This window comes from Orycteropus afer, unplaced genomic scaffold (genome assembly GCF_000298275.1).
Source record: "Orycteropus afer afer isolate SDZICR_OR568_19922 unplaced genomic scaffold, OryAfe1.0 scaffold00099, whole genome shotgun sequence".
NCBI classification, from domain to species: Eukaryota; Metazoa; Chordata; class Mammalia; order Tubulidentata; family Orycteropodidae; genus Orycteropus; species Orycteropus afer.
The window spans coordinates 4,636,379-4,651,445 of NW_006921686.1; the positions used below are offsets into that span (position 1 = coordinate 4,636,379).

Sequence of the window (15,067 nt, forward strand, 5' to 3'; positions counted from 1 at the left end):
TGGGGCTCACCTTCGGGTCAGTTTGGAGGTCAGCTTGGTGAAGAGGTTGGTGGCGGGGCGGGGCCGCCCAGTGGGCAGGGGTGCGGCCTCGTGGGCCAGTGTGGGTGAGGCGGGGGGCCCGTTCTGCACGCCCCCCCCTCCCCCGCCCCCTGCCCGCCGGTCGCGGACCTGGCCACCATGGAAGGTGCTCCGGATGGTGGAGCCACGGGCCAGGCGGCTCCGCTCCCCCGATGGGGGAGCCAGGCTGTGACTGGAGGGGGAGGCGGGGGGCACCCGTGGGGTGCCTGAGCTGTGGGCAGAGAAGGACAGGTCAGGGCGGGGCCTCAGGGCAGGCCAGGGTTTCAGTCCCTGATCTCCGTCCTGTGGCCAGAAACCTCAGCCAGCCTGAACTCAGACAGGGTTACCATGTTCAGTTGTGCAGGTTGTGGGCACTACAACCCAGCATCATTCTCCCTCCTTCCTCCTCCCAAGTCTCCCCTCCTTTCGACTGTCCCTTCTTCAAACTTTACCCCTCCGAATTAACCCGCTACCCCAACTCTCGTCTCTCCAATCTCAGCAATTCAATAGACTCCCGATACAATTATGGCTGGATCCCCTACTACTCACCATCCAAGCCTCAGGAATTAAATCAAATCAACTCAGCAAATACTTTAAGATCTGACCTCTCATTATGCAAACTCCGGATAACTCTTACAAAAGCTGTGTGGGCAGTAGGGGGCCCCTTTCTCCAGATCTTCCTGTAGCCCCCCTGACCCTCCCAATCCTGATACCAGGGTCCAGACCTCCAATTTCTATCCTTCCAGAGACCCCAGAACCCATTTGGAGCTGAGAGAGGGAAACTCCTGACTGTGGGAGAGGCTGCTGCTTCTCCCCCAGAATCCAACATTCCTGTTTCACTCTTAAGTTAACTGAACCCTTAAGACTACCAGCATTGCACACAGCCACCCAGCCTGAGACTACATTTCCCAGCACTCCTTGCAGCTAAGTATGGTCATGTGGCTATTCCCTGGCCAATGGGATATGAATGCAAGTGCTTTGTACCATTTCCAAGTCATGTCTTTGAAAAGAGTGTGGCTTGCCCTCCACTCTCTTCCTACCTGTCTTGCTGGTTGAGAAGTGGTGGCAAGTGGTACAGTGTCCTCAGACCCTGAGCTGGACTGTTAATGTCACAGAGAAATAAATATCCATCTTATTTAAGCTGCTGTATTTTGGAGCCTCTTTGTTAAAGCAGCTGAGTCTATAATCTGACTGATATACGCTCTCTTGATCATAACTGGAAAGCCATGTATCACGGCGTTATGAGACAGTTTCTGGACTCAGTCTGGAATCTTTGTTCCTGTGTGGTCTTTGACAGGCTACGTGACCGCTCTGTGCTGTGACCTCAGTTGTGAAATAGAGACAGTATCAGGATCCAAGTCACAGAGATATTATCTGCACAAAGGCCTGCTACATGGTTGCTCCCTGATAAACGTTGGCTCTTGTTCTTTGTATTCAGTAACCACCAGTGCCTACTATGAGTCAGACCCTGTGCAGGTCCATGCCATGTCTCACCTCTACTGGAGCCCCTGAACAGGGCATGCCCCCATGTGCCCCCAGCCCATCAGCCCCATTTGACAGAGAAGCAAATGGAGTCTCAGAGCCTTGCCCAATGCCTTCCTGGCTAGCAGTGGGCAGAGGCAAGATATGAACTCAGAAACAAATGACTAGAGAATCCCTGTTCTCACCCAGTCTGTTACCCTGGGGGCCAGACAGTCAGTTATCGAGTGCACCCCAGAACCTGTCTTAGTGCGGCCACTTATGCCATCCAGTCTGAGTTGGCCTCCCTCTCCGCCCGCAGAAAGAGACCGAACACACCAGTCCAACAAGTCGGAAAACCAGCCCACCAGATGACGCCGAAGCCGTGGCATTCTGGGACTTCTCTTTCTAAAGTTCTAAAAACGGATCATTCAAAAAATCCACTTGGGTTTCCAAGGCTCGTGGGCGGAGGACAGGGCAGACTGCTTTCCTGGTGCTGCTGACTAATTAATTAAGGGGGGAAGATTTTCGGGGTGGGGGGGTGGTACAGAAGATGGGGAAGCCTGGGTAGATCTGGCCAAGGGCAGGGCAGACGCATACACTCCCCAGCCCCCAAGGCACCCTACCCCCACGCCCACCATCTTGGATCAAGAGGGGCCCTGCTCACCCACACCCCGATTCCCCGTACCATCCCCCTCCATACCTGTTTTCTTTGCCATTTGGCAACAAGGACGGGCGCTCAGCTCCCGGGCGTTCGGTGCAAACGTAGGTGTTTCTGCGGGTCATCATGCTGGGGGGGAGGCTGTTCTGAGGGCGACATGAGCAGGAGAGGAGTGAGCGGGGAAGGGTGAGCCCTCAAACCCTGCCCCGTTCAGCCTCCTCACACTCTTCATTATGAACCAGTCAGGGACTCATGTGGGAACTGAGAGGCAGGAAGAGACAGTTTGGTCAGGGCTAAAGGGCACAGACATGAAAAGTTCATGGAAGATTCCAGAAATATAGGCTAAGAGTCATGGGAAGCCATGAGAGCTTAAAGCGGGAGCTACTGAGGGGAGAGAGGGCCAGGGAAGGTTTCCAGGAGGCAGCCTGGCCCATCTCTCCCCTCTCACGACCACCCAGCCACACCCAATCTGTTCTTTACAATCTTAATCTCGCTGCTCTGCTCCCCTCCGCTCTTAGCATTTGCACAGGTTGCCTCATCTATTTAAACAGTCCTCCTTTTCCCAATTCCTGCCTACTTACCTTCCAGGTGTCAATTCATATTGTACCCACCAGCCCTGGCCCCAGGATGAGCCAGGTGCCTTCTCTGGGCTCCCTATCGAAGCCCTGATTACTTTGTATTGTCAACGCTCTGTTCACATGTCTGCCTGATCCCCACAGCAGGCCATGAGCTCTGCAGGAAGTATTAGGATGAAGCCACTTCACACATGTGATGGGAACCCGTTCCCTTTCCAGCCTCTGGAAGCTTGTAAGACTGGTATTCTTTCTTCCTTCAATGTTTGAAGATTCCAACAGCTGAAGGCACCTAGACCTAGAATTTTCTTTATGAAAAAGTTATAAATGACGGATTCAATTTCTTTAACAAGAATCTAAGTCCTTTCAGTTTTTCTATTTTTTCTTGTGTCAGTTTTGGTAAGATGTGTTTTTAAAGACGTTTGTTTTGTACACTCTAAGTTGACAAACCTACTGTCATTAAGTACTTCCCTAATGTTTTTTCTCTTTATGATGAAATGTCCCCTTTTCATTTCTGATATTGGTAATTTGTGTTGGCTTTTTTCTTTTTTTAAAATTTTTTATTGTGATTTGAGTGTAAATTTACAGAGCAAATTTACTTTCCACATGGCATTTCATACCCTATCTTTTTTATTAACCAGTTCTGCTAGGGGAATCTACTGATTTTATTAACATTTGCAAAGAATCAATTTTTGGCTTTGTTGATTTTTTTTTTAGAGTACTTTCTCCTTCATTCATTTCTTCTCTTTACTATTATTTCCTTTCTTATACTTTGGCATTAATTTGCTGTTCCCTCCTCCTTACGGTGTGGCTTCACTGTAACAGTTACAAGACCTCTCATTCCCTGAACACTTACAGTGTCAGACATCACATAAAACACTTTACATACAAGGTCTTACCTGAGCCTTACAACAACCCAAAAAACACCAAAAACCAAACTCACTGAACTGAGTTGATTCTGACTCACAGCAACCCCCAATGGGTTTCCAAGGCAATATATCTTTACAGAAGTAGACTGCCCCATCTTCCTTCCGCAGAGTAGCTGGCAGGTTTGAACTGCCAACCTTCTGGACAGCAGTCAAATGCCTTAGGCAATGTGCCACCAGAGTTTCTCACAACAAGCCAGATTCTTTAATAAGCCCATTTTACAGAGTGGAATATTGATGCTCAGAGAGGTGAAGTCACTTGTCCAAGGTTACGTGGCTCATCAATGTGATTCAAGCCCTGGTCTATGTAACTTCAGAGTCCCGACCACCCTCTTATCCAACCTCTCCGTTTATATCCCCATGTGCAAGAGACCTGGACACCCTCACCCTGCACTATACCCTTCTAGGGACCTGCAGAAGGGGAAAGGGAAATGCCTCACTCCCCAGGCTCCTTTGCAGTTCAGGCTCTGGATGTGAAGTAGGTTCGGCCGACCTGTGCACTCACTCACTCACTAAGATCTGGAAGGTGGAAACGGGTGGCGGCCACCTTCCTGCCCCCTCTGCTGCTTCTGCCCACAGACAAGGACATGAGACAAGAGGTGTCTCTTCAGCACCACCCAGTGTCCACTCTCCAGCCCTCTGGGGCTCAAAAATCTCTTTCAGTGGAACCTTGGACTTCAGCCATAGCTACGTGTTCCTGAATTTGGTGAAGTCGCCAAGGCAGCAGCTCCCTTGCTGGGTCACTTCCACTATGCTGCTGTCAGCAACAGTTCTGTTACCGGTCACTGTCAAATCCACTCCGCTCATGGTGACTCCGCATGTCAAATAGAACTGTGATCCATTTCTCAATGGCTGACTTTTTCAGAAGCAGACTGCCAGATCTTTCTTCCTAGGCACCTCTGGATGGACTTGAACTCCTAACCTTTTTGGTTAGCCAAGCCTATTAACCGTTGACATCACCCAGGCACTGCCGTCAATCCTGTGGGGTCCAGTCTTGCCTGCTCCTTCAGCCCTTTCTATGATTTCATAAGCACCGAATTCCCTATACTACATCCCTCTGGCTGAAAGCACTTATGTTTGTTTTTTTCTGACACTGCTGATATCTATACTAGCATCCGATTCATAGCAACCCCCACTGGGTTTCCCAGGTGGTAATTCTTTATGGCAGTAGAGTGCCCTGTCTTCCTTTTGCGAGTGGGTGGTGGGTTTGAGCCACCAACCTTCTGGTTAGCAGTCAAATGCCTTAGGTACTGTGCCACCAGAGCTCCTTAGCAAACAAAAGGCACTCCATAAATATCTGCTGAGTGAATGAAGGGATACAACAAGGAGATTTGTGGGGCGGGGTCTGGGGAACAAGATGGCAGAGATTCAAGACAGCACAAGGGAGTGTCCTCCTCTGGGCCCCGCCCACTCACAGGGCAGCCCCGCCCACTCACAGGGCAGCCCCGCCCACTCACAGGGGTGCTCGTGCTGTCCTTCCGCCGCTCAGGGATCTCAGCCTTGTTGGGGTTGTGGGCGCTGCTGACCATGGGGCTGGAGGGAGGCAACCCTCGACTCCCACTCCCCGTGGCACTGCAGCTCGCCTTCCGGCCGGGCAGGCGCTCCTCCTTCAGCTCCGCCTCCCCTGTGCTGGTCGGGCTGCGCTTCGGGTGCAGGGGTGTGGGGGATGGGCCACCTGGCGGAGGAGGAGGTACGGTGAGAGGTGGCGTGAGGTGTGAGTCTGCCTACCGGGCAGAGCGCCACTGACACCCGCAAGCTCTAATTTAGCAAGTCATCGGTGGCGTCACTAGGGTTAGCGCTACTTAGTGCTGTAACTCACGGTTTCACCCCCCTGTGGGCGGGGCCAGATGATGGACCCTCCCCCTCGTGGGCAGAGCCTGCCGCAGGGCCGTGTTCGCCAGACACACAGCGCCGCCCTGCCCACACCTTGCCTGGCACAGTGATGGGGGGTAACAAGTTACTGCAGCGGATGACAGGTGCCACCAATCCTAGCCATGCACTGCCTTGGAAGCCCTTCCCCCTGGGATGCCAGCCTGCCCGCTGCACTGGCCCTGGGTCATTTTGGGGTCACCCCCACTGACGGTGTCAGGGGGGTGAGCTCTGCAACTCCCTGACATTCCTAGAGAAACCACTGCAAGGCTTGAGAGCGGCGTGGATAAGGATTAGTGTGTTGTTAGGTGTTATCCAGGCGACTGTGATCCATGGTGTCCCCATGTGTGGCGAGTAAAATTGCACCATAGAGTTTTCAGGGCTCGGAACTTTTGAAAGCAGGTTGTCAGGCCCATCTTCCAAGGCGCCTCTGAGTGGGTTCAAACCACCAACCTCTCAACTAGCGATCGAGCACTTAACCACGTGGATCACCCACAGGCTCTCAGTATCTCCTCCGGGTGATCCCAGGAACCTGAAAATCCCTCACAGAGGGTAAAATTTACGCATAGGGCGTCCTGACAGTACGTTGCAACATTTTAAGTGCACTTTTGCTTGTTAGATCCTCAGGAATCGTAATGATTCAAAAGCCCCAGAACCGAGAACAATGTGGAACAAAACTCAAAATCATTTGGAGGCAAAAAAAAAAAAAAAAAAGAAGGTGGGGACCAGGTTTGCTGGTCCAATAGAGCCTGGTGTAACCACTGAGACTATGGCCCCTAGCTGCCCTTCAGGTCTGGAATTGAACCCACAACTGTGGTTTCCAGCCAAACAAAGTACAGGCATGTGAGTTAAACATTTACCTCAAGTAGACACACGCCCTGGAGAGAACAATCATGGGAGAAGGAAGGGCTGCTTATGCACAGGGAGATAGCTCAGGGTGCAGAAGAGTATGAAGGGATGGACACTGGGAGGAGGTAACTATGGGGAGGAAGTGGGAGGGGAGCTGTTGCATTGTAAATTTTGGTCAATGACATGAGACAAAGTATATGTGAACTGCTGTATGAAAAGTGAATTTACTCTGTAAATCTTCACCCAAATCCAAAAAAAAAAAGCCCCAAAACCACAGCAATGAAGGAAGAACAATGATGGAACATCACAAGAGACCAAAACCCAGGCACTTGTCAATAATCCTCCCCAAAAAAGCCCTGGAACCCAGGTCCCCATGTGAACGCTTATAAAGGTCCAATGGTCCACCTGGAGTCCCTGGATGGTACGAACAGGCTAACAAGCTTGACTGGTAACAGAAACGTTGGCAGTTCAAGTCCACTGACCCAGAGTGCACTGAAGAAAGGTGTGGTGATTTACTTCCAAAAAAGTCGGCCACTGAAAATGCTACGGACAGGCCTGGAACCAAACTCACCCCATGGTCCAACGTTCAGCCTACCCAGTGACCACCACCATCGGGGAGGTACACGCTCCTTAAACAATCAGCCCTTCGAGAGCGGAAGGGCAGATGTGCCCAGTTATAAAGCTCAGGAGGCAGGAAGGGACAGGAACGAAGGTTGCAGGGAAGTGGCGAGCACAGGGAGGAAGTGGGAAGAGAGCTGTTACACTGTGGGGTCGGCCGTCACTGTCAGAAAATGCCTATCATTTGTCGGATGGAAAGCCAGTGTGCTCTGGGAGCTGTCACCCAAATCACAATACAAATTAAAAAATAAAAAATCCTACGGAGCACCGTTCACAGCTCTGCTTTGACACAGAAGGGGTCACCGTGACCAGAGTTGTTTTAGTCTCATTAACATGCCAATGACAGTTCAAAAGGGTCACTGTGCATCAGTGGGTTTGGTTTAGAGGATGCTGGAGGCACACACTCCTTTGAGACTTTCTTATCACCTTAGAGATGGGGAAAAGGAGACCTGGGGACAGGGAATGGCTTGCAGACAGATGACAGCAGAGGCGGAACCTGGCACTTCCTGCTGAGGGCTTATGGGAGCTTCCGGGTGCCCTCTGCACCCCGATGCCTGTCTTAGAGTGAAGAAGCAGGGCTGAGAGACTGTGCAGGGTTGGGCAACATGCGGCAGCTCCTTAAATGGGTGCATGTAATGTTGCCTTGGACCCAGCAATTCCGCTCCTGTGTATACACAGGCATCCACAGGAGAAACTGTGAGTGGGGCTCCAGACCTCCCCAATAAAGTGAATAGTGCAATAAAGGGGTCCCACCAATCTTTTGGTTTCTCAGTGCATTGAAAAGTAATGTTGACACCGTTATTGTTGTTATGTGCTGTGGAGTCAAACCCGACTCATTGCGACCCCTCCTTGGGTTTTGGATGCGGTATCACTACGGAAGTAGATTGCCCGACCTTCCTTCCAAGGAGTGGCTGGTGGGTTTGAACCGCCAGCCTTCTGGTTAGCAGTCAAGTGCCTTAGGCACTACGCTATCAGAGCTCCCGATGTTGACACTACACTGTGCCAATACATCATATGCTATACACTGTGCGTCCATGAAGGGAGCCCTGGTGGCGTAGTGGGTAAGGCATTTAGCTGCTAAGCAGAAGGTCAGTGGTTCAAACCCACCAGCTGCTCCATGGGAGGAAAATGAGGCACTCTATTTCCGTAAAGATTTACAGCCTTGGAAATCCAATGCGGGTTGCTATGAGTCGGAATTGACTCGATGGCAGTGAGTTTTGTTTTGTTTTGTTTTCTAAATATGTCTATGAAGTGGGCGGGAGCTCTGGTAGCGTAGTGCCTAAGGCACTTGACTGCTAACCAGAAGGCTGGCGGTTCAAACCCACCAGCTGATCCTCGGAAGGAAGATGGGGCAATCTACTTCTGTAGTGATACTGCCTCGGAAACCCAAAGAGGGGTCACTATGAGTCGGGTCCGACTTGACAGCACATAACAACAACAACGACATGAAGTGTGCAACAGCATGACCAAAACGTGTGAAATACTGTGACAATGACCAAAGCAAGGCAGAGACACGAAGTGAGTACAGGCTGTTGGAAAAACAGCACCCAAAGACCTGGTCGTAGCAGGATTGCCACAAACTTTCCATATGTAAAAAACGTTGTTATCTGTGACGTACAATAAAACGAAGCAGGATAAAACAATGTGTATCTAAACTCAAAACAGTGAAAATGCGTGTCCACAAAAACACTACCACAGGGATGTTCATAGGAGCCCTTTTCCTCACGGCCACAAACAGAAACAAGCCAGCTGGCTGATCAACGGATAAATAAACACGGCCTGTCCATATGACACAACAGCATTCGGCCATGGAAGGGCTGGGGCACGGACCCAACGTGGATGACTCTAGAAAACACGATGCCAAGGGACACGAGATCCTGAAGGCCACCTATCGCCCGAGTCCATGCACACGACACACCCAGGAGAGGCGAATGCAGAGATCAGAAAGTGGATTCATGGTTGCTAAGGGCTGGGGGAACTGTGAGGGGGATGGGGGATGATGGCTGAGCGTGTGAGGGTTTTTTGGGGGGTGATGAAAATGTTCTGACTGTAATAGTCAAAGCCGATGAAATGTACACTTTAAAGGGAATTGTATGGTATGTGAATCACATCTCAAGAAAGCAGTTTAAAAAAATAATGCAGACTGTCACTTTAGTTTTGCGTATTTTCACTGTATATAAATTATATTTCAATAAAACTATTTTAAAAATAATAATGGAGAGGATTAGTATTTGATGAGGGTGTGGGTCAGAGGCCACAAAAGTTCCATGTCCACTTTGTGAGTACGTGGGGGTTTATGTATATTCCACAGGGGATGGGATGTCTGTCAGTCACAGCACAGATAATAAAACCAGCCTCCCTTCACCTCAGCACGGAGGACAGGGCAGAGGGCAGGCTCTCAGCAGCCACTTTGTACAATGTGTCCTCTTGGGCCCCAGTCACAGTGGATTGGTCCTAGCTGGACCCTGGTATCAGGAGCCCTGGTGGCACACTGGCTAAGCGTTCGGCTAGTGTTCTGGTTACCTACTGCCACTCTGACAGGAATATACCACAAATGGGATGGCTTTAACCAACAGGAGTTTATTCTTACATTTTGGAGGCTTTAAATCCAAGTTCAAAGTGCCAAGCTCTCGGGCCTGGGTGAAAGCCCCTCAACCTTGGGGTCCAGCTCTGCCTCCTGCTCCCAGCCCACTGGAGCTAGAGGCATTTCTTCACTCAGATAGCTGCTGGCTGCTGAGGCTGCCAAGCCCAAGACTGACAAGTAAAAAGGCACAGTCCTGATGTTACCCAACCACATGGCAGGCCATTAACTTAAGTCCATTTTAAGTCCCCAGGTCGGCAGAGCATGGCAGGCTGCTGAACAACGACATGGCTACACGTAGGGTCCAAGTGTGCCACAGATTAGAGACCATTCCCCAAGGCTTCTCCTTATATACAGGAAGCAGACCACATTCCTAAGGCAGCTACTCAGCTGCTCACAGTAGATTCCACCATGGAGTTGACCAGTCTCATCATGGGGAATACTACATCCAGCTGCCCAGCCAAGTTGATACACAAACTGAACTACCACAGCTAGTAACTCAAAAGTCAGCAGTCTGAACCCACCAGCTGCTTCTCGGGAGGGATGACGGGACAGTCTGCTTGTGGAGAGATTTACGGCCTTAGGAACCCAATAAAGCAGTTCTGCTCCGCCCCGCCCCGAGCCGCCATGACCCAGACTCTGACTAACACGGGTCTGAGCTCACAGGGCCAAGGACTGAGTGTGAGGGTGGATAAACCATGTCCCCCCAAGTAAGTGTTGGACACCTAACCCCTGTGTTTATAGATATAATCCTGTTTGCAAACAGTGTGTTTTCTGTTAATAGGGTTTTTACCAGTGCAGGGTGGGTCCTGAACCCAGTCCCTTATGAGCTACGGAAAGAGCAGAACAGACAGAAAGAGGGGAGACAGTAGCCCTGCGAGGACGGCCAAGAGCACGAGGCTGTGAAGTCCTGCGGGGCCACTGAGTGAAGCGCTGGACCACTACCTGAAAGGCTGGTGGCTTGAACCCAGAGGTGCTTCAGAAGACAGCTTTGGCAATCTGCTTCTGAAAGGGCCCAGCCTTGAGTTTGACTGTGCGCACATGGCGTTACCACGACTCAGGATCAACTAACCAAAACCAAACCAAACCCACTGCCATCGGGTCGATTCCAACTCACGGAGACCCCCATTGGGTTTCTGAGATGGTCAATCTTTACAGAAGCAGATTGCCCCGTCTTCCTTCTGCACAGTGGCTGGGGGGTTTGAACCACTGACCTGCTTGGTTAGCAGTCAGATGCCTTAGGCACAGCGCCACCAGAGATCCTTCAGGATCAACTAGATCACAAGTAACAACAGTAACAACAACTGGAAGGGAGGAACTGAATGAAGGAATGCCCAAGGTTACCGGAAGGAAGGAGCCTTGGTGGCACAGTGGTTTAGCACTCAACTGCTAACCAAAAGATCACTAGTTGGAACCCACCAGCCACTCTGCAGGAAAAAGATGTAGCAGTCTGCTTCCGTAATTATTTACAGGTGCACCTCACATATAATGCATTTTTTTTTTTACAAACTGAAGGTTTGTGGCAACCCTGCATCTAGCAAGCCCGCTGGAACCATTTTTTCAGCATGAACATAACTATTAACGTGCACCAGGAAACAAAACAAATGTGACTTGCTTCAGTGTGGTATTTTACTGTAGCGGTCTGTAACCAAACCTGCATGATCTCTGAGGTCTGCCTGTACGACCTAGGAACCCCATAGGCCAGTTCTACTCTGTCCTCTAGGGGCGCTGTGAGCTGGAATCGACTCCATGGCAGTGGGTGTGGTTTGGGCTTTGCTTCTGCAAAGACTGACAGCCTTGGAGACCCTGTGGTGCAGTTCCACTCTGTCCTCTAGGGGCGCTGTGAGACGGAATTAACTCGACCACAACAGATAATGGGTACTGACAGAGGATCACAAGGCAGACCCCGACTTGGCCTTTTTGCCTCCAGAACTGTGAGAAAATAATCTTCTGTTCTGTAAGGCCGCTCACTGTGGCATCTGTCACAGCAGTGCAAGGCACCTGAGGCCGGAGGGGGTGGGGCGATACTCACAGAAGTCGCTGTGCCGACGCTGGCGGTGGTAGGTGGAGGATGAACTCCGCTGCCCTTTGCTGTGGCTGACGCCTTTGCTGGAGCTTGTTCCATTGGTGGTGTCGCTGGGCGCCCGCACCCGAGCCAGGGCCAGTCCTGGGACGCCCCGGTCCCCACCCTCCTGTGGGAGAATGGCAGACGAAGACGCTTCAGCCCGTCCCACCTGCCCCCCACTTCCCTCGGTCCCAGGACATCGCGGGCCCCGAGGCGACCTCTGACCTCACTTTTCCTGCCCAGCAGGAGGTAGGTGGCGGTCACTTCGTTGTACTTCTGGTTGGTCAAGGCCTCTTTGATTTCTTCCCGCGCGTAGCCCATGCCCACCATCACCTCTGCGGGAGGGGACGGAGAGAGAGAACGGTCAGTCTCCCCATACCCTTCTCTTCCATTTCTACACTTCACGTCTGCTGTCGGGCCTGTCCAAGACCCACTGCCCCATTTTCCTTGGGAAAATATCCCGCCCCTCCTCAGACCATCTCGCTGACTCCTGCCTGCTCCAAGCCCTCCCCTCCGAAAAAGGAACAGCTGCTGTGGAGTCAATTCCAACTCACGGAGACCCCACGTGTATCAGATTAGAACCGTGCTCCATAGGGCTGTCAGCGGCTGATTCTGGGGAAGTGAGTTGTCAGGTCTTTCTGCGGAGGGTGGACTTGAACTACCAACCCACCCGTTAGCAGCTCAGTGCTTAACTGTTTGTACCACCCAGGAACCCCCTCCATGATCCAAGGCTGAACCTATGACCCAGGTCTAGCCAATCACAGCATTCCATCAGCAAACCCACACTGATTGGTTTAGGGGTAGCCAATGGGCACCAGCCTGGGGCTTATGGTAGTACATCAGAAAGGGGCCTCTCTTTCTGATGGGCAGTCCAGGCCACCTAGGATATGCTGCGGCCAGCTTATTTCCGATGCTGAGAATTGCCTGGGAGATAAGCCAATGATGGTCTCTGAGCACCTGGACCCAGCTGCACCTGAAGCCTGCCACACCTCCGGCTTTTTCAGTTATGTGAATCGGTAAATCATTCCTATTAGGTTGAACCATATGAAATTGCTGATGCTGACGGGTTTTGACCTCCAAAGAGGTCATATTTCATATGGGTCAACCTATTATCGTTATCGCGAGCCAGTGTTGGTTCACTGGTAAATTCTCATCTTCCTCACAGCTCGTGTGGAGCCCCGCCCCGCCTCCCCCCCCACGTCAACGGAACCCCGCGTCAACGGAACCCTGCGTATCGCTCTGATATTGAATGGGTTTCAGCGGAGCTTCTGGGCTAAGGCCTGGTGCTGTACAACAGAAACGGATCCAGTCCCCAGCCTCTCCATGGGAATGACGCAGGACCGGGAGGCGTTTTTTCTTGTGTGTATGGTCGCCATGAGCTGGGACTGCCTCAACCAGAGCTAACAACAACGCTACTGTATTAGTATCACATTTAAACCAGACTGGACGGGAATTTCCTGTTAATTCCAGCCACCAAGGCCCTAATTTATGCAGCCAGGCTCTGCTCATGGTCAGTTTCTTCCTCTGCAGAATGGGGTGTTACTGGCTGGTTTCCAAGGGGCTCTTCAGGGCTAACATCAGATGATGTATAGCACTGGGCAGATTGCTGCAAAAGACCACTTTCAAGTGCTGAAGAGCAAAGATGTCTCCTTGAGGACTAAGGTGCGCCTGACACAAGCCATGGTATTTTCAATTGCCTTGTATGCATGTAGGAGCTCTGGTAGCATAGTGCCTAAGGCACTTGACTGCTAGCCAGAAGGCTGGCGGTTCAAACCCACCAGCCACTCCTCGTAAGGAAGATGGGACAATCTACTTCCGTAGTGATACTGCCTCGGAAACCCAAGGAGGGGTCACTATGAGTCAGGTCCGACTCGACGGCACATAACAACAACAACATATGCATGTGAGAGCTAAACAATGAAAGAGGAAGGCCCAAGAAGAGTTGATGCTTTTGAGTTGTGGTGCTGGCGAAGAATGCTGGAAGTACCGGGGACTGCTAAAAGGACTAACAAATCTGTCCTGGAGGAAGTGCAGCCGGAATGCTCCTTGGAAGTGAGAATGGCCAGATTTCGTCTCACCTACTTTAGTCATGTTGTCAGAAGGAACCAGTCCCTGGAGAGGGATATGATGCTTGGTAGGGTGGAGTGTCAACGAAAGAGAGGAAGGCCCTCATCGAGACGGATTGATACAGGGGCTACAACGACGGACTCAAGAATAGCAAGGATCGTGAAGCGGGCGTGGGGCTGGGCAGTGTTTTGTTCTGCTGGGCATGGGGTCACTGTAAGTCAGAGACGACGCGACGGTACCTAACAACAACGACAACTTTGGGGCTAATGCTTTAGGGGACAAGAGCTCTAAGGCCCCAGGCTCGAGGGATCGGGACCCAGGGTGGGCAGGCGAGGCCTGTGCTACCATGGGGCCCTCTCCAGGCAGGCAGGTCACCAACGGCATGTGCCCGGCTTCCTCGGAAAGTGCTCCATGACTTCCTTGATCTTTCTCTTTTGAAATAATATTTTACTGTGTTTTCAGTGAAGGTTGATGCAGCAGGTTAGGTTCCCATTTGACAATTTCCACATCAACTGTCCATTGACATTGGCTACATTCTTCACCATGAAGGAACTTTCTCATGAATTCCATCCTGGTGGGTGCCGTTTAAGGAGCCCTGGTGGAGCAGTGCCTAAGGCATGTGACTGCTAACCAGAAGGTTGGTGGTTCAAACCTACCAGCCACTCCACAGAAGGAAGACTAGGCTGTCTACTTCTGTAAAGATCTTCCTCCTTGGAAACCCAAAGGAGGTCGCTATGAGTCAAAATCGATTCGATGCAGTGAGTTTGTTTTTTTGTTTGGTTTTGCTACCTTTTCTTTTCTCTCCTTGTCTTAAATATTAAAAGCGAATGCACATATAGCATTTATTATACACCAAGTACTATATATAGATAAACTCTTAATTTTCCCAACAAATCTCTGAAAAGCAGCCCTGGTGACGCAGTGGTTAAAGCACTCAGCTGCACACTGAAAGGTGAGTTCGACCCTGCACGCACGGGGTCACCAGGAGCCAGCATGGACTACAGGATGATTAACAACAACCTGGAGGGACAGACCTGAACAAAGGAATGCCCAAGGCTGCCAGAAGGCCCTGGAGGCACAGTGGTTACACACTCAGCCGCTAACTGAAAAGGTTATAGCTTTTTGAACCCACCAAGCAGCTCCATGGAAGAAAGATGGGGCAGTCCTTCCTTAAAGACTGCCAGCCTTAGAAACACTATGGCACAGTTCCACTGTCCTCTAGGGGCGCTGTGAGTGGGAATCAACTCCACGGCAGTGGGTGTGGTTTGGGCTTTGCTTCCATAAAGACTGACAGCCTTGGAAACCCTGTGGGGCAGTTCCACTCTGTCCTCTAGGGGCGCTGTG

General features: G+C 51.2%; 1 protein-coding gene across 1 annotated transcript in view; it reads right to left on the reverse strand.

Moving 5' to 3' along the window:
* The window catches only part of MARK4 (microtubule affinity regulating kinase 4), a 39,044-nt gene that overhangs the window by 6,946 nt on the left and 17,031 nt on the right, over positions 1-15,067 (reverse strand). Inside the window, exons 11-15 of the mRNA XM_042781246.1 lie at positions 11,882-11,991; positions 11,624-11,783; positions 5,132-5,349; positions 2,219-2,322; positions 11-289 (exon numbers count right to left, since the gene is read on the reverse strand). Of these exons, the coding sequence (XP_042637180.1) occupies positions 11-289; positions 2,219-2,322; positions 5,132-5,349; positions 11,624-11,783; positions 11,882-11,991 (871 nt within the window). The remainder of the gene's footprint in view (positions 1-10; positions 290-2,218; positions 2,323-5,131; positions 5,350-11,623; positions 11,784-11,881; positions 11,992-15,067) is intronic.